Raw genomic sequence first — 24,197 nt, 5'->3', positions numbered from 1 at the left:
CCTTCATTTTATTGCCTAGGTTTGAATCCTGGCTTGATACTTAATAGCTGGGAGGCTGTGAGCGAGATGCCTAACCCCTTGGTTCAATAGTCCTCTTACCTGTAAAACTAGGATAGTACTAGTACCCACCTTGAGGGCTGTTGTGATGATTAAATAAGTTAATATATATGAAACTCAAAGAATAGCGCCTGCTATACAAGTCATCAGGTTCGAAGAATGTGCAATAATTATTATCATTACTGAAATAACCATCATCCATGTGGTTTTGTCATTTAACCACTAATTAAAAAATAATACATGTTATGTGAGCAATTGACAAATGTGAGGATGATGATTCTGTACTTGTTAGGAAAGAACTGAATTAAGTTAAAAGTTTATTATTCACAAAATGAAGGTGTTGGGTAGGGTTTAACCCCATCTAAGGACAGCTGTGGTCAACATATTGAAAACTGGCACATTCTCAGGCCTGTTCTAAAGTGACAGTGTCTCTAGTCAAAACTCACTTAACCCATTGTCTCTCACGCGATGTTGAATAAAGGTTTGTTGAATAAAAGAATACAAAAATGAAGCAGAGTGAATGAAATGGTACACATCCGAAACGTGTGGAAACATGGGAAGTGGAATTCCTTTTCCCCCGGTATGGTATCCTGAAAGCAAAGATAGGTCACCAGGATTTATCCACATCAATACTAAAGACCGATGAGGCCAGCTACCATTATATCCATTCACTAGGACAGAAGACTGAGTCTGAGGAATGCCTCCAATTAAACAGAAAAGGAAGAAAAATCAAACAACCAAGAACCACCTATACAGGAACCTGGACTGGGTACGGGGTGGGAAGGAGGCCAGGAGATCAAGGTCTAGCCTTAGACTTCTTCATAGCTACGTGACATTGGGCAAGGTCCTGTACTGCCCTTATCTGTAATAAAATATAAAAATAAAATAAAATGAGGTAAAAAACAAAATAAAATCAATAAAGCTAAACTAAAATAAACAATAAAAGTAGCTAAAGTGTATTCAGTGCTTATCATTAGTTCACTGCTGTTCAACATCTCATGAATTCCCATAATAATCCAGAGAAGCAGGTATTCTTTTTTTTTTAATGAATGCACTTGCCACATTTAATCTGAATTATTTAGACTTGAGAGGTAGGTATTCTTATCCTAGGTATCTATGTATCTAGATACCTAGATACCTAGGTATCTAGGTAGGTATCTCTCTTTATCAGAGAGATCCAAATAATAGCTAACTTAATAATAGCTTACTTAAGAGCCAGGCAATGCTGTAAATGCTTGTGCACCTATTAACTCATTTATTAATTATGAAGTCGGGATATTATCATCCTCACTTTTCTGATGAGGAAGCAGGCACAGAGAGGTTAAGTAACTTGTCCAGGTCACACAGCTAGGCAGCCTGCCTCCAGAGCATGGACTCCCAACCACGAAGCAATTCTGCTCATGTCACACAGTCAATAATAAGAGCTAGGGCCAAGATTCAGATCCAATCTGAATTATTCCGAAGCCCTAAAACATAACCCCTTTCGGCACTGGATCAAAGGAGAAAAACAGGGAGCTCGTGGGTCAAGCTCAGTGATTTTAGAAAGTAGGAAATTTTACATTAAAATCCTGCATTTCTAACCTTTCTTGAAAAACTGGGAGTTCAGGCAACTCCAGGCTCACTGCACATGGTAACAGTTGGCTGGAACTGAATAGTGGGCACCCCATGAAATGGGACATGGGTGCCCCAGTTCACCACAGTCCCCATCACTCCACACTATATAACACCTAACCAACTGCCTGCATCTGCATCACTACCTGTCTCTGAAGGCATCTGAGTTTGCTACCCCTACACTGATGATAGCCAAAATTCCTTCCATCAAAATCTATGACTTTACAGGAAACACAATGATAAGAACTCAAACAACTTTCTTAAAGGACAAGACAGAAGTTCCAAAAACTCTGGCTAAAAGTTGGCCGGCAGTCAAGAACTCAGGAGTACTACGTTTGCGGGAACCGATTAATAAAGGAGATATGTGAGTGGAGGCAAAAGGAAAAGAGTAAGTGAAAACATTCCGAGGGTGCTCAGATAGAGAAAGCCACCACTGGAGTCCCAAGCAGAAGGCAAGTTTCTCGTGCTTCCTTTTACCTGTTCGTAGTTTATGAACATGGCAGTCTCAAAACTCTTGGCTGCCCACTTGAGAAGGTTTGTAGACTGCTCCGGAGTCATGTAAACCAGCACACACTCAGCTATCAGGAGGGTTGGCAATCTTAACGAAAGAAAAAAAAGGCACATAAATATGTTTTCACCAAAACGGGACTCTCAAATTGCATTCACATTACAGGCAGGGCACTTCATACCCCAGGAAAACCAGAAGCACTACTTTTCACATAAACAATCAGTGCACGGGGGCCCAAAGTTTTACACTGTAAAAAGGTGAGCAATCAGCAATGAGTTTTGTCTTGCTGGTGAAAATGTGTTAAATGTGTGTGGTAAACTATAAAAATAGCTAGTCTTCCCTACTGTGCACCCACAGTGCAGCGATGTGAACCCGCAGATTCTCCCACTCAGGAGGTGAAGCTTATTTCCCTTCCCCTGGAATCTGGGTTAGTCGTGTAACTTGCTTTGGCCAATGGAACAGCAACAGACAGGATACAAGCAGAAGCTCGGAAATGACTTACACACTGGTGCTTGCTCTCTTGCTGCACTTGGAAACCTGAAACCACCATGTGAATGAACCCAAGCTAGCTTACCACTGGAGGGGAGGTCCTGTGGATGAGAATGAGGCAGCCCAGCTGACCTGCCCACTGTCCACACATGAGTGAACCCCAGGGCACATCACCTAAACCTGGCCCCCAGCAGACGAGCCACCCACCTAAGCCCAGGCCAGGTAAAGACGGCTATATGGGAGTTTTTTGTATTATTTTTGTAACTTTTTTGTAGATTTGAATTATTTAAAAATGAAGTTAGACATTTTTACAATATATTTTCTAAGAGGTAGCCATTAGCAATATTAAAAAAGAGGATTAATATTTTTCAAAATATAAGTGAAAGAAAAGCAAAGACAAGACAGTCCATAAAGGAAAACAGAATACAAATGAAACCACAAGGAGGAATACACAATTCGAATACTTGTTTCAAAAATTGTTTTTCATCCATTTTATAGATCTCCAAAAGCAAGGCAAACTTCCCTATCAACAGCTAGCCCAATTTATACCCAATTACTTCCCTAACCTTCCAGCACATCTGCCAAAACAGATGGTTACTGCAACTATAGTTAGAGTCAGAGGCAACTGACTCAGGGCCTATCACGTGCCAATTCCTGTTCAACTGTTTTTGCATGCTGTTACTTGATCTTCAAAACCATCTTGTGAGATAGTTTTTAGCCCAGTTAATAAATGAAAACACTAAGGCTCAAAAAGATTTAAAAAAAACAAAAAAAACCACTCCCCCCTATTAAACAACTAGTGAGCAGGAGAAGTAAGACAGAAACCCAGGGTGAGATTCTAAGACTCGTGCTCTCCTCATTCTGAGAGGGCTCCAGGCCCATCGGTATCAGCTTTAACCAATCTACTGCTGACTTCACAAACCCATGTGCCCCCAAGAAATCCACTGGTGTCCTTGAGAGTTAAGACTTCCCTTCAGCTAAAAGAAAACACACTACTTGCTCAACATCGCTAATTATCAGAGAAATGCAATTCAATACTACAGTAAGGTACCACCTCACACCGGTCAGAACGGCCGTCATTAAAAAGTCTACAAATAACAAATGCTGGAGAGGGTGTGGAGAAAAGGGAACCCTCCAACACTGTTGGTGGGAATGTAAGTTGGTGCAGCCACTATGGAAAACAGTATGGAGGGTCCTCAGAAAACTAAAAATAGAGAGAGAGTTGCCATATGATCCAGCAATCCCACTCCTGGGCATATATCTAGACAAAACTCTAATTCAGAAAGATACATGCACCCCTACGTTCATAGCAGCACTACCCACAATAACCAAGACATGGAAATACCCTAAACGTCCATCGACAGATGAATGGATGAAGAAGATGTGGTACATATACACAATGGAATACTACTCAGCCATAGAAAAGAACGAAATAATGCCATTTGCAGCAACATGGATGCAACTAGAGATTACCATACTAAGTGAAGTAAGTCAGAAAGAGAAAGACAAATACCATATGATATCACCTATTTGTGGAATCTAAAATATGGCACAGGGCTTCCCAGGTGATGCAGTGGTTAAGAATCCGCCTGCCAATGCAGGGGACACAGGTTTGAGCCCTGGTCCGGGAAGATCCCACATGCCATGGAGCAACTAAGCCCGTGTGCCACAACTACTGAGCCTGTGCTCTAGAGCCCACAAGCCACAACTACTGAAGCCCGTGCGCCTAGAGCCCATGCTCCGCAACAAGAGAAGCCACCGCAATGAGAAGCCTGCACACCACAATGAAGAGTAGCACCCGCTCGCTGCAACTAGAGCAAAGCCCATGCACAGCAACGAAGACCCAACGCAGCCAAAAATAAATTAAAAAAAAAAAAGGGCACAAATGAACCTATCTATGAAACAGAAACAGGCTCACAGACAGAGAGAACAGACTTGTGGTTGCTAAGGTGGTAGTGGTGGGAGGGACAGACTGGGAGTGTGGGGTTGGCAGATGCAAACTGTTATATTGATATATAGAATGGATAAACAACAAGGTCCTACTGTATAGTGCAGGGAACTATATTCAATATCCTGGGGTAAACCATAATGGAAAAGAATATGAAAAAGAATGTATATATGTGTATAACTGAGTCACTTTGCTGTACAGCAGAAATTAATACAACATTGTAAATCAGCTATATTTCAATTAAAAAATAAATTTAAGAAAACACACTACATTCTGCAATCAGTGAACCACCTAAGGGTCTCCCCAAAGGAAAAAAGAAACACAAATACTCTTTACAGTGTATTGACCTTACTTCTGAACACCTGGTGAGACAGACTCAGACAATAAAGCTGGAGTGACAACACTGGGTCAAGTAGAGCTGTCCCTGACATTTGAGCTGGTGGAAATGTAAATCCTAAGAATAACAACCTGGTTGATGATTCTAGACTAAACACGTAAGCAAGAACTTCAAAATGTAGAGGCAACAGCCATCACTGTGCTGAAGTGTTAGGAAGACCACTTTAACCCCCTATACTTCCCACCCCTCCATCGCCCAAAGCTCACCTGCATTTGCACCTGTCCTTACCCTCCTTCCTGCCCTCTCAGAATAGAGAGTGTTTCTCTTCCCTCATAGGCTAGTTAACCTCAGTCCATGCTCTACATACTCCCTTCCCTCTCCTCCAGCAATGATTTCCCTTGTTGCTAATTTCCTTCATCATTTGCCACTGATTCCTTGCCTTCAATTTATTCTTTAAAATAACTTTGCCTTTCCCTTACCTGCCTTCCAAACCTCTCCCTTGAGTTACTCACCTCAAATATCCTTGAAAGTGTCATCTTCACCTATATTAGACCAGGTGGATATGCCTTTTCCTCCCACTAGCTCTTTATCTATTTGACCAGCATCGCTGTGCTAAAACCCCACATCTCGCTCCCCTCCTCTGCCTCCCAAAGGTACCCACTCTCAAGAATTTGGTGTGAACCCTTCTGGTCCATTTTAAAAATACTTCTGTTACGTATATATGTAATCATGAAAATACAGTATTTGGGGGGGTTTGATTTTACACATTTGGTATCACACTCTGCAATTTAATTTTTAAAAAGTCAACATTAAGTTTTTGAGCTCTCGCTGAAGTCACATGCATTTTACATAGCATTCATCCATTCTCCTCCTGATGGACGTTTAAGTTGTTTCCAATTTTCTGCTACTAAAAACAGAAGCTGCAATGAACATCCTCCTTGTACATACATGTAGACCTTCTCGGGGGGACACACCCAACAATGGAACTGCAAATTCATATGGTACTGACAATTTTACTAGATAATTCCAGATCATTCCTTGCAATGGTCACACCAAGATCACTCCCACCAGTGGTGGATGACCATTCCTTTTCCCCCGATATCCTTGCCAACACTTGATACTGTCAGACTTTTACATTTTTGCCAACTTGGTGGTAGTAAAACAGAATTTCATCTGATTACTACTTAAGTTCAATACCATTTTAATATGATACCCTCTTTCCTCTTTGAGCTGCCTGGTGATCTATCCTTTGCCCATTTTTCTACTGGACATTTTAAAAAATAGTAGGTATTCTTTATATACCCTGGATGCTAATCCTTTCTTTATATGTTACAATTATATGTTTCTATGCATACAATTATCTTCCCTCAAACTTATATTAGTAGTCAGTATTTTACAAAAGCAATACAGGTGGTTCTCATGGGAAAACAGACTCAAGGAACATTGCTTCTCAGAAAATTTCAGAAAACTACTCTAAGTAGCATTGAAAAAAAAATGGTACATGTTATCATGCTGTACCTCCAACTGGCCTTATCTCAAAAAGAGGTTAAAAAAAAATCTCACTGTGTATTCATGTTACATTTCTTTAGTTTCTCTTCCAGTTCATGTATATCTCGGAGATCTGCTCCAATGATGGCATATCTTGTTGAATCCAATATGTGCCCATCTGTAAATATAAGAAGAGATTATAATTTCAACAGAAATTGATCAAGAAGAGATTATAATTTCAATGGATGTGACTTTTTCAAAACTGAAGTAAATGTATTGTTTTCTCCATTATAAAAATGCATGCTCGCGCTTCCCTGATGGCGCAGTGGTTAAGAATCTGCCTGCCAATGCAGAGCACACGGGTTCAAGCCCTGGTCCGGGAAGATCTGGACATGCCACAGAGCAACTAAGCCCGTGCTCCACAACTATTGAGCCTGCATTCTAGAGCCCGCGAGCCACAACTACTGAGCCCATGTACCACAACTACTGAAGCCCGCACGCCTACAGCCCGTGCTCCACAACAAGAGAAGCCACCACAATGACAAACCCGTGCACCGCAACAAAGACTAGCCGCTGCTCGATGCAATTAAAGAAAGCCCTCGTGCAGCAATGAAGACCCAACGCAGCCAAAAATAAATGAATGAATGAATAAATAAATAAATAAATCTATTAAAAAAATAAAAATAAAAATCCATGCTCATTATGGGGAAAAAAATCAGGTAAGAGGGTGAAAATTAACTAAAAATCATACCTTCCAAAGACAACTATTAGTGTTTTAGTGTATAACATTCTAACCTTTTTTCTCTGTGCTTAAACTCCTATACACAACACGGACACATCCTCCCTCTCTTCCTCTCTCTCCCTCTCTCTCTCTCCCTCTCTTTCTCTCTCTCTCTCTCTCTCTCTCTCTCTCTCTCTCTCTCTCTCTCTCTCTCTCTCTCTCTCTCTCCCCCCCTCCCTCCCTCCCTCCCTCCCTCCCTCCCTCAAATGTGCACACACACACATACGCACACACCCTGCACAAAAAAAGATAATGGGGTCACCCAATACTTGTTCTGAAAGCTTTTCCTATTTAACAATAGTATCATGGACATCATTCTCTGATTTCACCATGCTCCACGGAATAGATAAAACAACTTACTTAGCCAATCGCTCAATATTAGACAGGCAGTATTTCCAAGTTTACTCCATCTCAGGCGAACATCCTTGTATACATGTCACAAAGGACTTGTCTGTCCAGTTACGCAGGTTATGATGAGAAGAATTAGGAGATCAAAGAGTAATAAGCCTATTTAAATATTGGTACCAATTGCTCTCTAAATGTTTTGTCAATTTGTGAGCTATTATGTTTAAAAGAAAATAGTTTATGTACTAAAGTATTTACAAATAAAATATTTCCTTTAAAATACTCCACCAGAGGTTGGATGGAATGGTATGTATAGTAGTTCTCAAGCTTTGGCAGGCATCAGATTTGCCCAGAGGGCTTGTTAAAACAGACTGATCAGGCTCCAGCCCCTGAGTTTCTGATTCAGATTTTTCAAAAGTAGAAATCTGTATTTCTAACAAGTTTCCAGATGGGGTTGATGCTGTTAGCCTGGGACTACACCTTTAGAACCACCAGTACAGATGAAATGAGACTGGCAATAAAGTTAGGCGATGGGTGCACGGAGGTTCATCAATCTAGTCACATTATTTTTGTGTAGGCCTGAAATTCTTTTCAATTTAAACTCTCTATTTTTAAAAATAGATTATAATAAAAAAAAGAAATTAAATTGCTTGATTATTTACCTGAAGCACTGTTCACTCAACTTCCTCAAAGTACAAACCACGGAAGAAGCTGGGACATTCTACAGCCATCCTACATCATCGCTAAGAACTCAGGTACTCTCCCAAATAGTTCTAATTATTCTTGGATAGGGACAACTTAACATGCCGTAGCTTTTATCCAGGACATGGTTCCCAAGATGAAAACTCTCTTTGGAGTACACCTGCAGAGGAATGGGCTTTGGTCTCAAACATCCCTGACAGCAAATGTCTACTCTGCCAGTTCCTAGTCGTATGACATACTGCTCACGCCTACTTTTAAGTATAAAATGCATACAATGGCAACCTCATATGGTTATGGCTAAGATGAAGGGCAATGTCAAAGTGCTGAGCTTCATGGATCCCAAACTGTACTGACGTGCCCTGGGGCGGCACAACCAACTCACAAGGGCAGAACAGGATGTTTTAAATTTTTGAGGGAAACGCAGAGATACTCAACATGCACCAGACACAAGCAGACCATCAGCTCGAGGCAGTCATAGTTTCCACAGGAGACTTCTCTGCACTCCTTTTAATGACACCGTATCTCTGCAAAGCTGATTTCTCAGGTTTGACTGTGATGAAAAAGCCACTACTGCTCAAACATCATTTGCAATATTGCAAGAGGAACAGGTGGTAGTGTCCAATCTGGCTCCCAGGCGAGGTCATAAAGGGCCCGACAGGAGCACATATCCCATTAGAAGTAACTGTGGTTATTTAAGAATGAAATTAAGAGAGTATTTGTTCTTAGAATGTAAGTGGCTTTTTTTTCAAATGACCAAAAAGTTGTTAGGACATAAATACTTACAATGCTTGAACCCAACTTATTAATAAACAGAACTGCTGATATGTTTTTTAACCTAGAGTCATCATGAAAAATATACTGAGGCACTTAGTAAAGGAAAGTGGGCACACACTCCTTGGCCTAACTCAATGGTGGTACATCGTGGAGGTCTTCTGTGAAGACCAGACCACAGATGATTAAATCCGGGCAGGTGCTGAGAAGCTCCACACAGATGAACCCAACTCAAATTGCCAAGCTGCAGGATTGTGAGCTAAACAGACGGCTGGTTTTTTTTGTTTGTTTGTTTGTTTTTTGCGGTACGCGGGCCTCTCACTGTTGTGGCCTCTCCTGTTGCGGAGTAACAGGCTCTGGACGCGCAGGCTCAGCGGCCATGGCTCACGGGCGCAGCCGCTCCACGGTATGTGGGATCTTCCCGGACCGGGGCACGAACCCGTGTCCCCTGCATCGGCAGGTGGACTCTCAACCACTGCACCACCAGGGAAGCCCCAGACGGCTGTTATTTTAAGCCACATGCTTTGCAGTGGTTTGTTACAGAGCAAAAGCTCATATAGACTTTAATTATCTGCCTCATTCAGCTCACACCTATGAAAGGCAGGAGAAAGTGGAAGATTTACACAATGTAACATGGTAGTTACACACACACACACACACACACACACACACACAATCCACAGGGCATACAGGTCATGATCTCTTCCATCACCTCCAAGTCAGCATTTCAAGAGAGACGTGTTCCTATGTGCTACTGACCTGTAGTGAGTCCCATCAATCCCATTCATTACATGTCTTCAAAGACAGACTTATTATTAGGATTGCAAAGTGTTCTTTTAGGTCCCCAGATTTTCCTAGAACATTCTAGTTTAAAAATAAAAAAGCTGGGATTGACATGTACACACTGCTATATTTAAAAAGGATAACCAACGGGGACCTACTGTATAGCACAGGGAACTCTGCTCAATGTTATGTGGCAGCCTGGATGGGAGGGGAGTCTGGGGGAGAATGGATGCATGTATATGTATGGCTGAGTCGCTTTGCTGTGCACCTGAAACCATCACAACGTTGTTAATCGGCTATACTCCAATATAAAATAAAAAGTTTAAAAATTTAAATTAAAATAAAAAGCATTGTAAAATAAAGACAGCCTCAGGTGGATTTCTGGACCACACAGGAGCTTTGCTTGTTTGTCTGTCCATCTGTCCACCCAGGAATACTTACTGAGCTCTCATTATGTCCTCGGCACTGAGTCCTGAGAAGAAACTGATGAACAAAAAGGCACGGTCCTGCCCCCATGGGGCCTGCAATCCAGCAGGGAAGATGAAGAGCGGACAAGTGTGGGGGACACTACAAAGGGGGGTGCAGCCTTTTGGGAGTGCATGACAGGGTCCCACCTCCCTTAGAAGAGAGTCCACACTACTTGGCCTGGCCCAGGAGATCCTGCATGATGCAGCCCCGCCTTCTTCAGCTTCATCTTGAGCCATGCACCCCTCCCCACTGCCAGCTCCTGTCACACTGGCCTTTCGGCTTCCTCCGCATGCTCCTCCTTTCCCTAAACTTGCCTTGTGCGAGACAATCTTCCCCCTAGAGGGTTACTCCTTCTTGCGGCTCAGCTGAGATACCTGACACCACTCTGCAATGCTTTGATTTGTTGCTCTTTTTCCTTTATACTCAACCAGTTCCACATCGGAGTTGAGATGGATTACAAAGACACAAACATTCACTCATTCAAGCATTCAGGTATGTATTTATTCCATCAATAATCTCTGTGTGCCAGGCACTGTTCTAGGTGCTGGGGATATAGCAATGAACAAGATAGGAGAGGTCCCTGTGCTCTTGAGGCTTATTCCCTCAAGGAGGGAGAGACGGTGAATCATTAAACAAATGAAGAATCAAGATAGCATCAGAGTATTAAGAGCTATGAAGAAAATAAAAGAGGATGAGGGAAAACTGTGCCTAGAGTAGGAGGTGGCAGCTGAAGTGGGACATGGGTGATGAGATGGAGCCCGTTAAGCAAAATTAGGGGGAAAGGGTTCCAGGTCAAGGGAAGAGGAAAGGTTTGAAGGTGAGAGCAAGCTTGGCACATTCAGAGGACAGCAGGAGGGCAGTGTGGTGAGATCATATTACTGTAGTCGAAAATAAAATCGGGGGACTTCCCTGGTGGTGCAGTGATTAAGAATCTGCCTTCCAACGCAGGGGACACAGGTTTGATCCCTGGTCGGGGAATTAAAATCCCACATGCCGCGGGGCAACTAATCCCGTGTGCTCTAGAGCCTGCACCACAACTAGAGAGCCTGCGTGCCACAACTAGACACCCACGTGCTCTGGAGCCCGCACCACAACTAGAGAGAAGCCTGCACACCGCAACGAAGAGCCCATGCACCACAATTAAGGATCCCGCGTGCCGCAACTAAGACCCAATGCAGCCAAATAAATAATAAATAAAAATAAATATTAATTAAAAAAGGAAAGAAAATCAGGAGGCATCCAGACACCCAATTAACCATGTAAATTTCAGCACTAGAAGGATTTAAGCAGGAAAGTAATAGAATCTGACTTACTTTTAAGAACTCATCTTGACTTACTTTTCGTTGTGTGCTCATTTACATACTTTTAATTTCTTACCCTGTGCATAGTTCAGCTTAAGAAAACATCTATCATCAATTCTAAGATGCATATATTTTTCACATTTTAACATTTCTGAAATCTGGATGCATCTAACAGTCGATAATGTATCAGTTTAATTTGTCAGCACTTTTTCTCTCCTATTGATAAATAAATAGTGGTGATTCTTACAGCCCCAGGGGTTTGATGAAAAAGGGTAATTTTTAAATGAAATTTTTGTCAGTTTTATTATCATCTATCACTTTTCTCAGATTTTCATTCACGTTTTTATTTATTTTTATTCAGATTCCTTTCTCAGTACGATGGCAAGATCAAAAACTATTGATATAAAGGAAAAGACTGGAAAATTTACCCACATAACACACAAACACAGATTTAAAAAAACAAGCAAAAGACTAAGAAAAAAATATACAATAAAAAAAGCTGACAAGAGACTTCCCTGGTGGCACAGTGCATAAGACTCCACGCTCCCAATGCAGGCGGCCCAGGTTCGATCCCTGGTCGGGGAACTTGATCCCACATGCATGCCGCAACTAAGAGTTCGCATGCCACAACTAAGGAGCCCACAAGCCACAACTAAGGAGCCTGCCTGCCGCAATTAAGGAGGCCTGGAGCTGCAACTAAGGAGCCCAGGTGCTGCAACTGAGGACCCGGCGAGCCGCAACTAAGGAGTCTGTGAGCTGCAACTAAGGGAGCCCGCCTGCTGCAACTAAGACCCAGTGCAACCAAATAAATATAAATATATAAATAAATACTTCTTAAAAAAAGCTGACAAGAGGCTTTTATCAAAGAACATAGCTGTATGTTATAAAGGGTTCCTATAAATTGGAAAAAAAAAGGCTGGGGGGAAACAATGCAACTGAAGAAAAAAATGGGCAAAGGAAATGAAAAGGCAATTTACAAAGAAATTCCTAAAGGCCAATAAAACTATAGAAAGATACTCCATCTCGCTGGACTCTAAGCATTCAAAGTTATATAAAATTTTAAAACAATGGGACATTGTTACAGCCCATCAGACTGGTAGAAATTTTTAAAAATGGTAATATCCAGCGTTAGTGATGGTGTAGAGAAAGAGAATCCTCATCTACTCTTAATGAAAACATAAATTAATAATATGTTCTTGAAGATCAGTTTGGTAGTAGCTATTAAAATTCACAATGTACAATTCTTTTAGCTAGCAACTCCTGCAAATACATACATATATATGTGTTTTCTACAACACTGTTGAATATAAAAATATAAAAAGGCAGCAATCTAAATGACCATCAGTAGGGAAAAGATTAAATAAAACAGAATTTCCATGCAGAGGAGTACTGTAAAGCCATTAGAAATAATGAGGTAGATTTATATATTCTGACATGAAAAGACAGCCATGATTTACTAGGACATGAAAAGAGCAAGTCACAAAACAGTATGTATAAATTATTTATTTTATTAAAATTACATATAAACCTATATTTATATATAGAAGTATAGATCCACTCGTTCAACAAATATATGTTACACTACAACACATATTTATTCAATGTGTATATACATTCATTCAACAAAAAATTATTGAGCCTTTTATGTGCCACGCACTGGATTATATCTGTGTGTGTACTTTATTATGTGTGATATTTACCTTTCTCTGGGTATACTGTTCATCTGCAGTAGAAAATACTCTGAACACTGGTTATCTTGGGTGGGAGGAGGGATTATGGAAAGTCTTTACTTTCTATTTCATATATTTCTACATTGATGGATCAGAGTCCTAGCAAAGTACTAGCACATTCATTGCAGATAATCATTCTGACACCAAATACATAGAAAATTACGGTAGCAAAACTGTACAGAAAGCAAATAGGCCAGCATATGGCAAAGCCTGAACAGCTTCTACTTACAACTTGTATAAGGGAAACAAAGGATGCGGGAGATATCATTTTCTGTGGAAACTTTATTGGGAATCTGATCACTAGGAGGATGACTAAAGCACTGTGGTTGTGTAAAAGAGGAAGCGTATCTAATCGTCTGATGTTTGCTGTGCTGTGTCGACCATCCGAGAAGGCCATCCTCTCTAAGCATGTTTTCTGACCCAAATTATTAATAAGGCCCTGGAACCTCTCTGTCAGATAGAGACTGAAAACAATGGAAGATTCTGGAAGAGTTTTACCATAATTCGAAAGGCTTAGAAATGAGGAAAGTGGTGTTGTAAACATTCATAATTAAAACTTGAGGGGAAAAACTGACTGCAGGGGCCAAGGAGGTGACATAAACCAGGAAGCAGGTCAGGCGTGAGACAAGAGGGAGTGGTGGGGTCAGAACTGGAGAAGACATGACCCTTCTAAATAAAGCGGCCGCTGCTCAATGACTGCCATGTAGGAGCTAGATGTGATTTTTCCAAGCAAAACTGAAAATCAAGACTTTCATGAAAAATCTCCCATTTTTGAAATGTTCACAACTAATTTAAATTCTTTTTAAAGAGTGGGGACCTATGGACATCTAAGAAGAGTCACATCAAAACTGTTTTAAATTCCTTCATAGTAACTATGGTGGAAGTGAAAATGTATCAGCAGAAGGATACGTGTATTCGTGCGACACGCACGTGTGCGCGCGCGCACACACACACACACACACACACACACCCCATCTTTAAAAATAAAAGGGGAAAAAGAGCAAAAATTGTTATATAGCCCAGGTTGTATTACTTAGGTTAAGGATACTTACCCATTTGAAGTGTGTCCTCTGAATGTAAGTCTAAAATGGGTTTTGATAGGAGAGGTTTCAATCTGTAGAAGATGAGAAAAAGAAAGGCAAGTCAAGCAGCTCATTTACTGCTAAAATGCAGACAGCCACTACAGACATGGCAAACAGGTATCACTACTATTCAAAGGAAGGGCCACGCCAAAGGGTCATCTGTTTAATCACATTTGACCCTAGGCACGTACAGTAAAAGTCCAGGGGATACAAGTCAGTTAGGTCAGCTAAGCTTTTCATGGAGAATCTGATATCAAATCACAAACTGATCATGACATACGTACTTAGAAACAGCTACAGACAGGCTAGCAAGTATTTTCCAAATGTTCCAGTGTTTTTAGTAACATTTATGTGATAACTCTCCCAATCAAAAATATGCAAGAAAACAGGGAATTCCCTGGTGGTCCAGTGGTTAGGACTCTGTGCTTCCAATGCAGGAGACGCGGGTTCGATCCCTGGTCGGGGAACTAAGATCCCATAGGCCGAGCCCAAAATAACTGATTAACTTCAGCCTCCCATTCATTCATTCAAATAATATTTACTACACATCTATTCTGGGCCAGACACCTTTCTATACCCTGACAATAAGTAAGCAAAATACACATAGAAATTCAGATTAATACACAACATTGTTAATCAACTACAATCCAATATAAAATTTTTTAAATTCAGATTATTAATCTACTCTAGGTCATTTTTTTAAATGTTCAGAGAAATTACATGAACGGATAGAAGAGTCACAAAGGAGGGTGTATTTCATGTTGAAGACTGCACGATATGTTGGAATGAGTGTCCCGGGGGCAAGAAAGAGGGAAGAGGGGATGAAAGGAAAGCAGTGCCCTAAAGTGAGGTCTCCTGCCTCAGACCTGCCGTCTACCAGAATCTGGTTCTGAATCTCACCGTGCTCTTGCTTCCGGCCAAAGCCACACTTACTTGATGCTGTGCAGCTTTCTCGTGACTATCATTGGAAAGTCGATTTCAAAATATTTACTTGGTAGAAGATCTTCATCCTGAGAAAAAACACACAGTAATCTTTCTATAATTATTTATTACTCATACATTTACCCATCATCTTCATGTACCAAGTGCTAGGGCCTGAAGAGCAATGGGATACTTACGGATTTAAAATCAGGGGAATGATATGGTAAGAAATGTACTTTTCAAGTTATTTGGTCTCGGCATAAAGAACAAATGGAGGGAAAAAGGAGATTATTGTAGCTGTCCAGGAGCCAAGTGATGGGGAGCCTGAATCAGGGGAATGGTCACTGGGATGTTAAGAGGTAGACTGGAAGACATAAGAGTATTTCTCAAAAAAGCAGCTTGATATGCTCCGCAACAAGAGAAGCCACCGCAATGAGAAGCCCGCGCACCGCGACGAAGAGTAGCCCCACCCCGCCACAACTAGAGAAAGCCCGCGCGCAGCAACAAAGACCCAATGCAGCCAAAAATTCATTCATTCATTCATTTTTTTAAAAAAAGCAGCTTGGGACCTATTAGAGAGGGTCAAGAAACCAATGTGGTGGGTTGTGACCAGCAGTTTGGGGATGAAATAGAATAAAGTAGCAAACGTCAGAAAGCACCATGTGGAATGACGGATACATTTATTTTTTTCTGTGACAGTGGAGAATAGTAGGGTGGTAAACAGCAGGCACTCTGGAGCCTGGAGGGACAAGGGTCAAATCCCAGCTCCACCACTTGTTTGCTGTGAGGCCTTCGGAAAGTCACTAAACTCCCTGGGCCAAGGTTTCCTCATCTGAAAAGTAGAGAAAATAACACCTCATAGGGTTGTGGGGATTAATGAGGAAATACGTGAGTGACACTCAGAACAGGGCCCGCCCTTAGTAAGTACCATGTGTGTGCCCTTATTATTTACAGACATAGGTACATAGATGTGGGTCCTGGCTAGGGATGTACAGTTATTTTTTTACTGTGGCTGCAGTTTTAAAAAGTGTGAAACACACACACACACAGCCCTGCTTCCCCCTCGCGCTTTTTTTTTTTTTTTTTTGCGGTATGCGGGCCTCTCACTGTTGTGGCCTCTCCCGTTGCGGAGTACAGGCTCCGGACGTGCAGGCTCAGCGGTCATGGCTCACGGGCCCAGCCGCTCCGCGGCATGTGGGATCTTCCCGGACCGGGGCACGAACCCGCGTCCCCTGCATCAGCAGGCGGACCCTCAACCCCTGCGCCACCAGGGAAGCCCCCCCTCGCGCTTTTCCTAGCTTAGTCGGTGGCTACACCCCCAACCAGTCACCTACTGGTCATGCTAGAATTCTCCAGCTCCTCCTCCCTGTCCAATCAATCCCTCAGCCTGAATGTACACAAATGTCAGACCACTATGTAATACATACTATGCAACTAACATAGTATTATATGTCAAATCATATGATATCGCTTATATGTGGAATCTAAAAACAATGATGCAAATGAGCTTATGTACAAAACAAATAGACCCACAGACAGAGAAAACAAACTTATGGTTACCCAAGGGGAAAGGGGGGAGGGATAAATTAGAGGAGTTTGGGATTAACATACACACTACTATATATAAAACAGATAACCAACAAGGACCTACTGTATAGCACAGGGAATTCTACTCAATATTTTGTAATAACCTATAAGGGAAAAGGACCTGGAAAAGAATAGATATCTATATGTATGTCTGTATCTCTTTCTATATATATAACTGAATCACTTTGCTGTACCTGAAACTAACACAACATTGTAAATCAACTATACTTCAATTAAAAAAAATTATGTCAAGGACTGATATATTTCAATTAAAAAAAATCACTCAGCCCTGCTGACTATTCTCAAATGCATCCTCTCCTCCTCAGCTCTATTATCACCAGCTGTGAAGACTAAAACAACACCCCTTTCTGCCTGCAACAGCTCTTCACACCCCTACGACTTAGCAAGAAACAAGGCGCTCCATAACCTGCTACTCTTTTAATGCCCTCATGCCCACCTGCACTTATATCCCAGAAATAGAGAGCTACTTATTTAAAAAAAAAAAAAAAAGTTTAAAAAGAGGAAAGAAAAAGGAAGTTGCTGATATCCAGAACCTGGTGGTGGCTTCTTTGGTGTAGGATGGGATAAAGAAAAAGGAGGGGTAAGGATGTTTCCTTGTTTCTGATGAGCAGACTGGCAGGTAAGAGCACCATTTACACAGACAATAACTAGAGATGAAGGACAGGTCGGGAGGGGCAGCAGATCCCGCCCCCCCCAGGACAGAATGATGGGGGCAGAAATCATGAGGAAGCAGTTCCTGGTAGGAAGGTGACCCCTAAGGGCAAGTAACAGAATTGGGAGATCCACCCACATGGAAAATGGTCCTCAGTTAAATTTTCAGGGGATCTGGTCTGGGGGAAGGAGGGGAAGGACAGAGAAGGAAGGAGGAAGAGAAAAAGAAAGAAACGTTTTGTTTCTTTTACGGTTTCTTGACATCTGAGGAGACCTGGACTCACCACCTTCAGCTGTTCACTCTTGGAATTGCAACACATACCTACTACCTGACTGCAGAGCAGGGCTATGTAAAAGCTATCTGAAGATATTGAGAGGATGTGTTTAAAGGATACACAGAAATAACTTTCTCTAAGAAATTCTACAACAACTTTCAAGAACTTTTACTCACAAGGTATAGAGTGTTAAGAAGAGTCTAAAATTCCAGAAGACCACAAGGACAATCAAAAGCAAATAAATGAAGGAAGCATAGTGTCCCACATCTCACACAGGACTTCTGACTTTTTTTTTTAACATCTTTATTGGAGTATAATTGCTTTACAATGGTGTGTTAGTTTCTGCATCGTAACAAAGTGAATCAGCTATACATATACATATATCCCCATATCTCCTCCCTCTTGCGTCTCCCTCCCACGCTCCCTATCCCACCACTCTAGGGGGACACAAAGCATCAAGCTGATCTCCCTGTGCTATGCAGCTGCTTCCCACTAGCTAGCTATTTTACATTTGGTAGTGTATATATGTCCATCCCACTCTCTCACTTCATCCCAGCTTACCCTTCCCTCTCCCCGTGTCCTCAAGTCCATTCTCTACATCTGTCTTTATTCCTGTCCTGCCCCTAGGTTCTTCAGAACCATTTTTTTTTAATTCCATATATATGTGTTAGCATACGATATCTGTTTTTCTCTTTCTGACTTACTTCACTCTAAGACAGACTCTAGGTCCATCCACCTCACTACAAATAACTCAATTTCGTTTCTTTTTATGGCTGAGTAATATTCCATTGTATATATGTGCCACATCTTCTTTACCCATTCATCTGTCGATGGACACTTAGGTTGCTTCCATGTCTGGGCTACTGTAAATAGAGCTGCAATGAACATTGTGGTACATGACTCTTTTTGAATTATGGTTTTCTCAGGGTAGATGCCCAGGACTTCTGACCTTTTAAAGAGCTTTCCCAGGCACTCGTGCACTTGATCCTCATAAGAATTCTGAATAAGGGGTAACCGAGGAAGGAAAGCTTACAAAAGGCACACCTGGAACTTTTAAGAAACAGACATCCTCTTTCTCAGCTTTCAGAAACGGGCAAGATGGCTCTGGCAAGTGATGCTTCAACTTCTTATTCCACGATTCTCTGCGGCCCTCTGACACTCCACTCCCAAGTAGCTCGCATGGCACAGGAGGCAGGGGAGATACCCAAGGCAGGGCACAGCCACCAGGGGGAAGCCAGGAACAGCCACGAGGAAGGGTGGCCCTCAGACTCCAAGATCCAAGGTAGTCGACCATTTCACAGGCGGCCAAAACTGAGACTGCTTCCCCTCCATACCTGACCCTTTGGTTGTACAGAAACAGAATTCAAGAGACACCAAGAAGTGAGGCCCCTTAAAGGGTTTCACTCACCCTTTATTCTTTGCTCATGATGATACCAGCTTTCCCTGGCCCTGTTTTTGCTCGCTGCCTGAAGATGAGTCTTCGACTGCCCAGTCTTGGGCCCCTGAGATTATACAGAACAAGCTCACACAGTAGTGGCCCCAGAAAGCCTGTGACTCGCAACTAAGCCTCTGCTGGTGCAGCAGGGGGGCCATCCCAGGTGGAAAGAGCACGAGACTATAAGATCGATGGACACGACTTCCCCTGCTCTTTTATAGAGGCACATATAGCTCTAAAACAGGGATTAACAAACTTTCTGGAAAGAGTCAAAAAGTAAGCATTTTAGGCTTTGCAGGCCATAATGGTCTCTGTTGTAACTACTCAGCCCTGCTGTGAGAGCCATAGATAAGTTGTAAATAAATGGGCATGGCTGTGTTCCAATAAAACTTTATTTACAAAAATAGGTGGCTGGCCAGATTTGGCCTGTGCAACCTCAGCTCTAAAAGAGCAAACAAGGGAATTCCCTGGCGGTCCAGTGGTTAGGACTCCGCCCGTCCACTGCAGGGGGACGGGGTCTGATCCCTGGTCGGGGAACTAAGATCCCGCAAGTACGCAAACAGCCAAAAAATAATAAAAAATAAAAATTAAAGGCAAACATCAAATCGGGGGGAAAACTCACAACAAAATGGAAAAGACAAAAAATAATAATAAAAGAGCAGACAAGGTTTTCCCTGGTGGTACAGTGGTTAAGAGTCTGCCTGCCGATGCAGAGGACATGGGTTCGTGCCCCGGTCCGGGAAGATCCCACATGCCGCGGAGCGGCTGGGCCCGTGAGCCGTGGCCGCTGAGCATGCGCGTCTGGAGCCTGTGCTCCGCAACGGGAGAGGCCACAACAGAGAGGGGCCTGCATATTGCAAAAAAAAAAAAAAAAAAAAAAAAGAGCAAACAAGCATAATTTAAAAAAAAGAGAAACTTTAGATTTTTAAAAAGCCCTTTGGATCAATACAATTATCAATAAAACAAAAAACTTCCACAAAGGACTTTAAGGCCCTGTGCTACTCCCCTTCCTCACCTTTGACAGAGAACCTTTTTCTTGGAAGGGGCACATAAGACTCGGTGTACCTGGCTCAGAAATTAAAATCTCAGATTTATTCATTATTAACCCACCTACAAGATGGGGAAAAAAACCAAACCATATGACCAAGTCAAAAGGGTAAAAAGGAGGGGTTTCTCCAGTGGCCCCTGTAATGCTGGCAGTGCACACACTCTTACACTACATTCTGTTCCAGTTGCTTCCACCACACCAGGGTCACGGCATTACAGAGGCACAATCGACCCACAGAAAAGACTCTCCCTGAACAACCACAGAGCTGTGTGCAGAGGAAAGAGGAAGGAATTGGGAGTCTGAAGAGCTGGAGCCAATGTTGGTTCCACGTCCTAATGCCACTGGTTGTCCAATTTGGGGGAAGACACAGACTTTCAAAGCCCCACTTCCCTCAGATGTGTAAGCTCCCCCACCCAACACAGCTCTTGTGTTAACTAATGACGTCATATATGTAAACGCACTTCATAAATGTCAGTTATCTCATCTAGAAGGAAGAATGCAGAGGCAAACGATACTAGGGCCATGTTGAGGACACTGATTCTCAAGTAACAGAAAGACTGGGAGCTCTGATGACCAAAGACCTTCTTATCAAGTGAGCTAATTAGGGACAAAATAGATAATGCAGGTCGAGTTATGCTTATATACTCTCATCTATCTTGGTCTACGCCTGCAAGAAATCTGGAGAGGGGCTTCCAGAGTGGTTAAGAATCTGCCTGCCAATGCAGGGGACACGGGTTCGAGCCCTGGTCCGGGAAGATCCCACGTGCCGCAGAGCAACTAAGCCCGTGCGCCACAACTACTAAGCCTGCGCTCTAGAGCCTGCAAGCCACAACTACTGAGCCTGAGTGCCACAATTACTGAAGCCCGCACACCTAGAGCCCGTGCTCCGCAACAGGAGGAGACACTGCAATGAGAAACCCACGCACTGCAAGGAAGAGAAGCCCCTGCTCACCACAACTAGAGATAGCACGCGTGCAGCAATGAAGACCCAACACAGCCAAAAACAAATTAATTAATTATTTTTTAAAAAGAAACCTGGAGAGACGCACATACCCATTACTACCACATGACTGACCTGATAGAAGAACCAAGAAAAATCTGTACAAACCTACAAAAAAAAGAAAAAGAAAGAAACTGCAATCAGTGAGGTATTTGTAGGGAAAAGGTTTGGCAATAAAATCCAGCCCAGGAATCAAAGACCAGAACTTTAGTCCTGGTTCTGCCACTGACTAGACCCAAGTTTCCTTTCCTATGAGTGAGTATAATTACACCTGCCCTTGAACCCAAATAGAACAATTGAGGCATCAAATCAGAGAATGACTACAAAAGGGCTTTGCATCATGTTATCATTACCCAGCCTTGCAAATCTCCAAATGTTACCTAAGACACTGCGATGCCGACAATAAAATCTTAAGTTATCGTCAAAATTACAAACGCGAGTGTTCTTTTGTCTCAGCAGTTCCACAGGTAGAATCCTTGCTCCTTCTCCTGGTATACTGCCACATATGCAGGGGAAATGTACCCAAGAATGTTTACTATAACCCAGTTAGTAGCAGCAAAAAGTGAGAAACCACCCACATATCCTCACTAGGGCTCTGGTGAGATGAAGTACAGGGATGAAGGCAGTTGTGGGGCTGGAGGGCTGCAAAGCGACGTGGGAGACAGGCTGCCACCGCACTGCATTTTAATCTTTCCTTTACGCTTTTGAACCAGGTGAATGTCTTCAACAAATTAAATTTAAACAACTGGAAAGAGAAAACGGGAAATTTTAATTTACCTTTAACCTCCAGAAGGTGGTATCCATCCCAGCCCCGAGGTTTAGAATTTGACAATTACATTCTGTCTTCCGTAGAAATGCCTTTACAAGCTGGCTGACGCCATGGACTCGAGCAAAATATCCTAAGAGACAGACAGAGAAGCAAGCTATCACTCGGTGACGACAGAAATAATCCCTGTAAAGCCCACGGTGCTAGGGAGAGCAAAACTACACTTTGCCCTTCTTCAGGGTCAGCGTTTATCTGCAAACTTCATGGGAGAAATAATGACTTTCAAACTCTCTTCCATTTTTTTATTTTTAAAAAAAGCTGAACAAAAATAAGTACTAGCTACTTAATGGTGGAATTAACGATCTGAAGAAAAATAGTGTCCTATACTTTTACTTAGGACAGACAAGTGTTTTATATCAAAACATCTGATTTAAATGCTTCTCTTGTAAATGTGCTTTTTCACGGCTCTAGGGAAAGCTAATTAGTACTCTGGTAAAACTCAAAATTGCAAGAGCGTCTGGGAAATAATATTTTTAGGTCAGGAAATTGGGCAGATGAATGTCAGTCAAGGCAAAGAAAGCCATGCTTCTTATCTTGTTCCTTTCACCTCCATCTTGTCTGGGTTAGAGCCTCTGTGTTTATAAAATGGCATCGCAGACAGCGGGAGGAGAGACACCAGCAAGTGGTGGCCTAATTGATGGACTTGTTAAGCTCCGGGGTGGGGAGCTGGGACAAAGGAGATGGGAAACCCAGAAGGGAGACAGGAAGACAGCGTCTGTCTTGTTCTAAAGGCCTGTTGCTCAAGGTGTGACCTTTTTTTTTTTTTTTTGCAGTACGCGGGCCTTTCACTGTTGTGGCCTCTCCCATTGCGGAGCACAGGCCCCGGACGCGCAGGCTCAGCGGCCATGGCTCACAGGCCCAGCCGCTCCGCAGCATGTGGGATCCTCCTGGACCGGGGCACGAACCCGTGTCCCCTGCATCGGCAGGCGGACTCTCAACCACTGTGCCACCAGGGAAGCCTGAGGTGTGACCGTTTTAAGAACAAAATTTGAGAGTAGCATTTATTGCCATTTGACAGAGAAATTTTATGTCTGGTGAGTGTGCTAATAAATAATTCGGGGAAATTCCCTAGCAGGTCAGTGGTTAGGACTCTGTGATTCCACTGCAAGGGTGCACGGATTCAATCCCTGGTCGGGGACCTAAGGTCCCGCATGCTACGCAGCATCGCCAAAAAGAATAAATTAATAAAATAAAATAATCAATTTGATAATCCCTACCTTATAAGTAAATAAATAATTTGGGCTTGTGTCTACATTTCATTTTCCTAGTAAATCATCTTTATTGTACATTACAGAATATCATCCACAATGGATTCGACTTGGGAGAAAAAAATATGTCTTCACCAAAGATGTTTGGGAAGCGCTCTCCTACTGGGCTGGAGGTCTCCCATCTGCAAACCGGGAGAGGAAGAAGGAAGGGGGGCTGACATGCCACCTGGGGCACCGAGCCATGGTGGGTCCCTGTCTCTGGAACATTCGTTGGGAAATCTGTCTCAGGAGCTGGGGAGGGAGGCTTAAGAAAGGCCTCTTAATCAGGCCTTGCCCAATCTAACTGATGCCTGGATTCACCCTCAGCTCAAAGTAACTACCATGTCCTTCTTCTCAGGAACAACCATTTACAAATTCCTTTGCCCTTCTTATAGAACCCACCTACGTGACCCATCTTTAGGGCCTAGATCCCCCACACATACAAGAATTAGGTTCACTGGTCAGTTTCTCAATCTGGCTGAAATTAAGTCACCCTCCTATCTCAACTCCTTCGACTTCCTTGATGGAAATTACTTGCAGAACCTAATAGTGTTACTAACACTTTAATAGGGCAACAACAACAAAAATAATCCCTTATGTGAACAGACAGCTCACAGTAAAAGATATATAAATGGCTTTTATAGTAAAAGATATGTGAATGGCTTTTATATTACTGTAAAAACCATTTTTCATGTATCAGGTGAACAAAGATGAAAAGTTTCATAATACACTGTGCTGGTGAGGAAGTTGGGAAATGAGCACTTTCATACACTGTTGAAGACAGT

At 42.4% G+C, this 24,197-nt stretch overlaps 1 protein-coding gene across 4 annotated transcripts in view; it reads right to left on the bottom strand.

Annotated features, from left to right (window-relative positions):
• LCMT1 (leucine carboxyl methyltransferase 1) overlaps positions 1 to 24,197 on the bottom strand; it is a 53,438-nt gene that overhangs the window by 9,393 nt on the left and 19,848 nt on the right. For 2 of the 4 annotated variants that reach the window (XM_049699039.1, XM_033426022.2), the window contains exons 3-8: positions 22,117 to 22,238; positions 21,415 to 21,447; positions 15,335 to 15,411; positions 14,372 to 14,433; positions 6,514 to 6,616; positions 2,146 to 2,266 (exon numbers count right to left, since the gene is read on the bottom strand). In XM_049699039.1, coding sequence (XP_049554996.1) covers positions 2,146 to 2,266; positions 6,514 to 6,616; positions 14,372 to 14,433; positions 15,335 to 15,411; positions 21,415 to 21,447; positions 22,117 to 22,238 — 518 coding nt within the window. The remainder of the gene's footprint in view (positions 1 to 2,145; positions 2,267 to 6,513; positions 6,617 to 14,371; positions 14,434 to 15,334; positions 15,412 to 21,414; positions 21,448 to 22,116; positions 22,239 to 24,197) is intronic. The other 2 variants (XM_004268593.4, XM_049699040.1) reach the window with 1 other exon arrangement.

The sequence above is a fragment of the Orcinus orca genome, chromosome 16 (assembly GCF_937001465.1).
Source record: "Orcinus orca chromosome 16, mOrcOrc1.1, whole genome shotgun sequence".
NCBI lineage: Eukaryota > Metazoa > Chordata > Mammalia > Artiodactyla > Delphinidae > Orcinus > Orcinus orca.
This window is presented reverse-complemented; position numbering and strand designations above follow the sequence as displayed.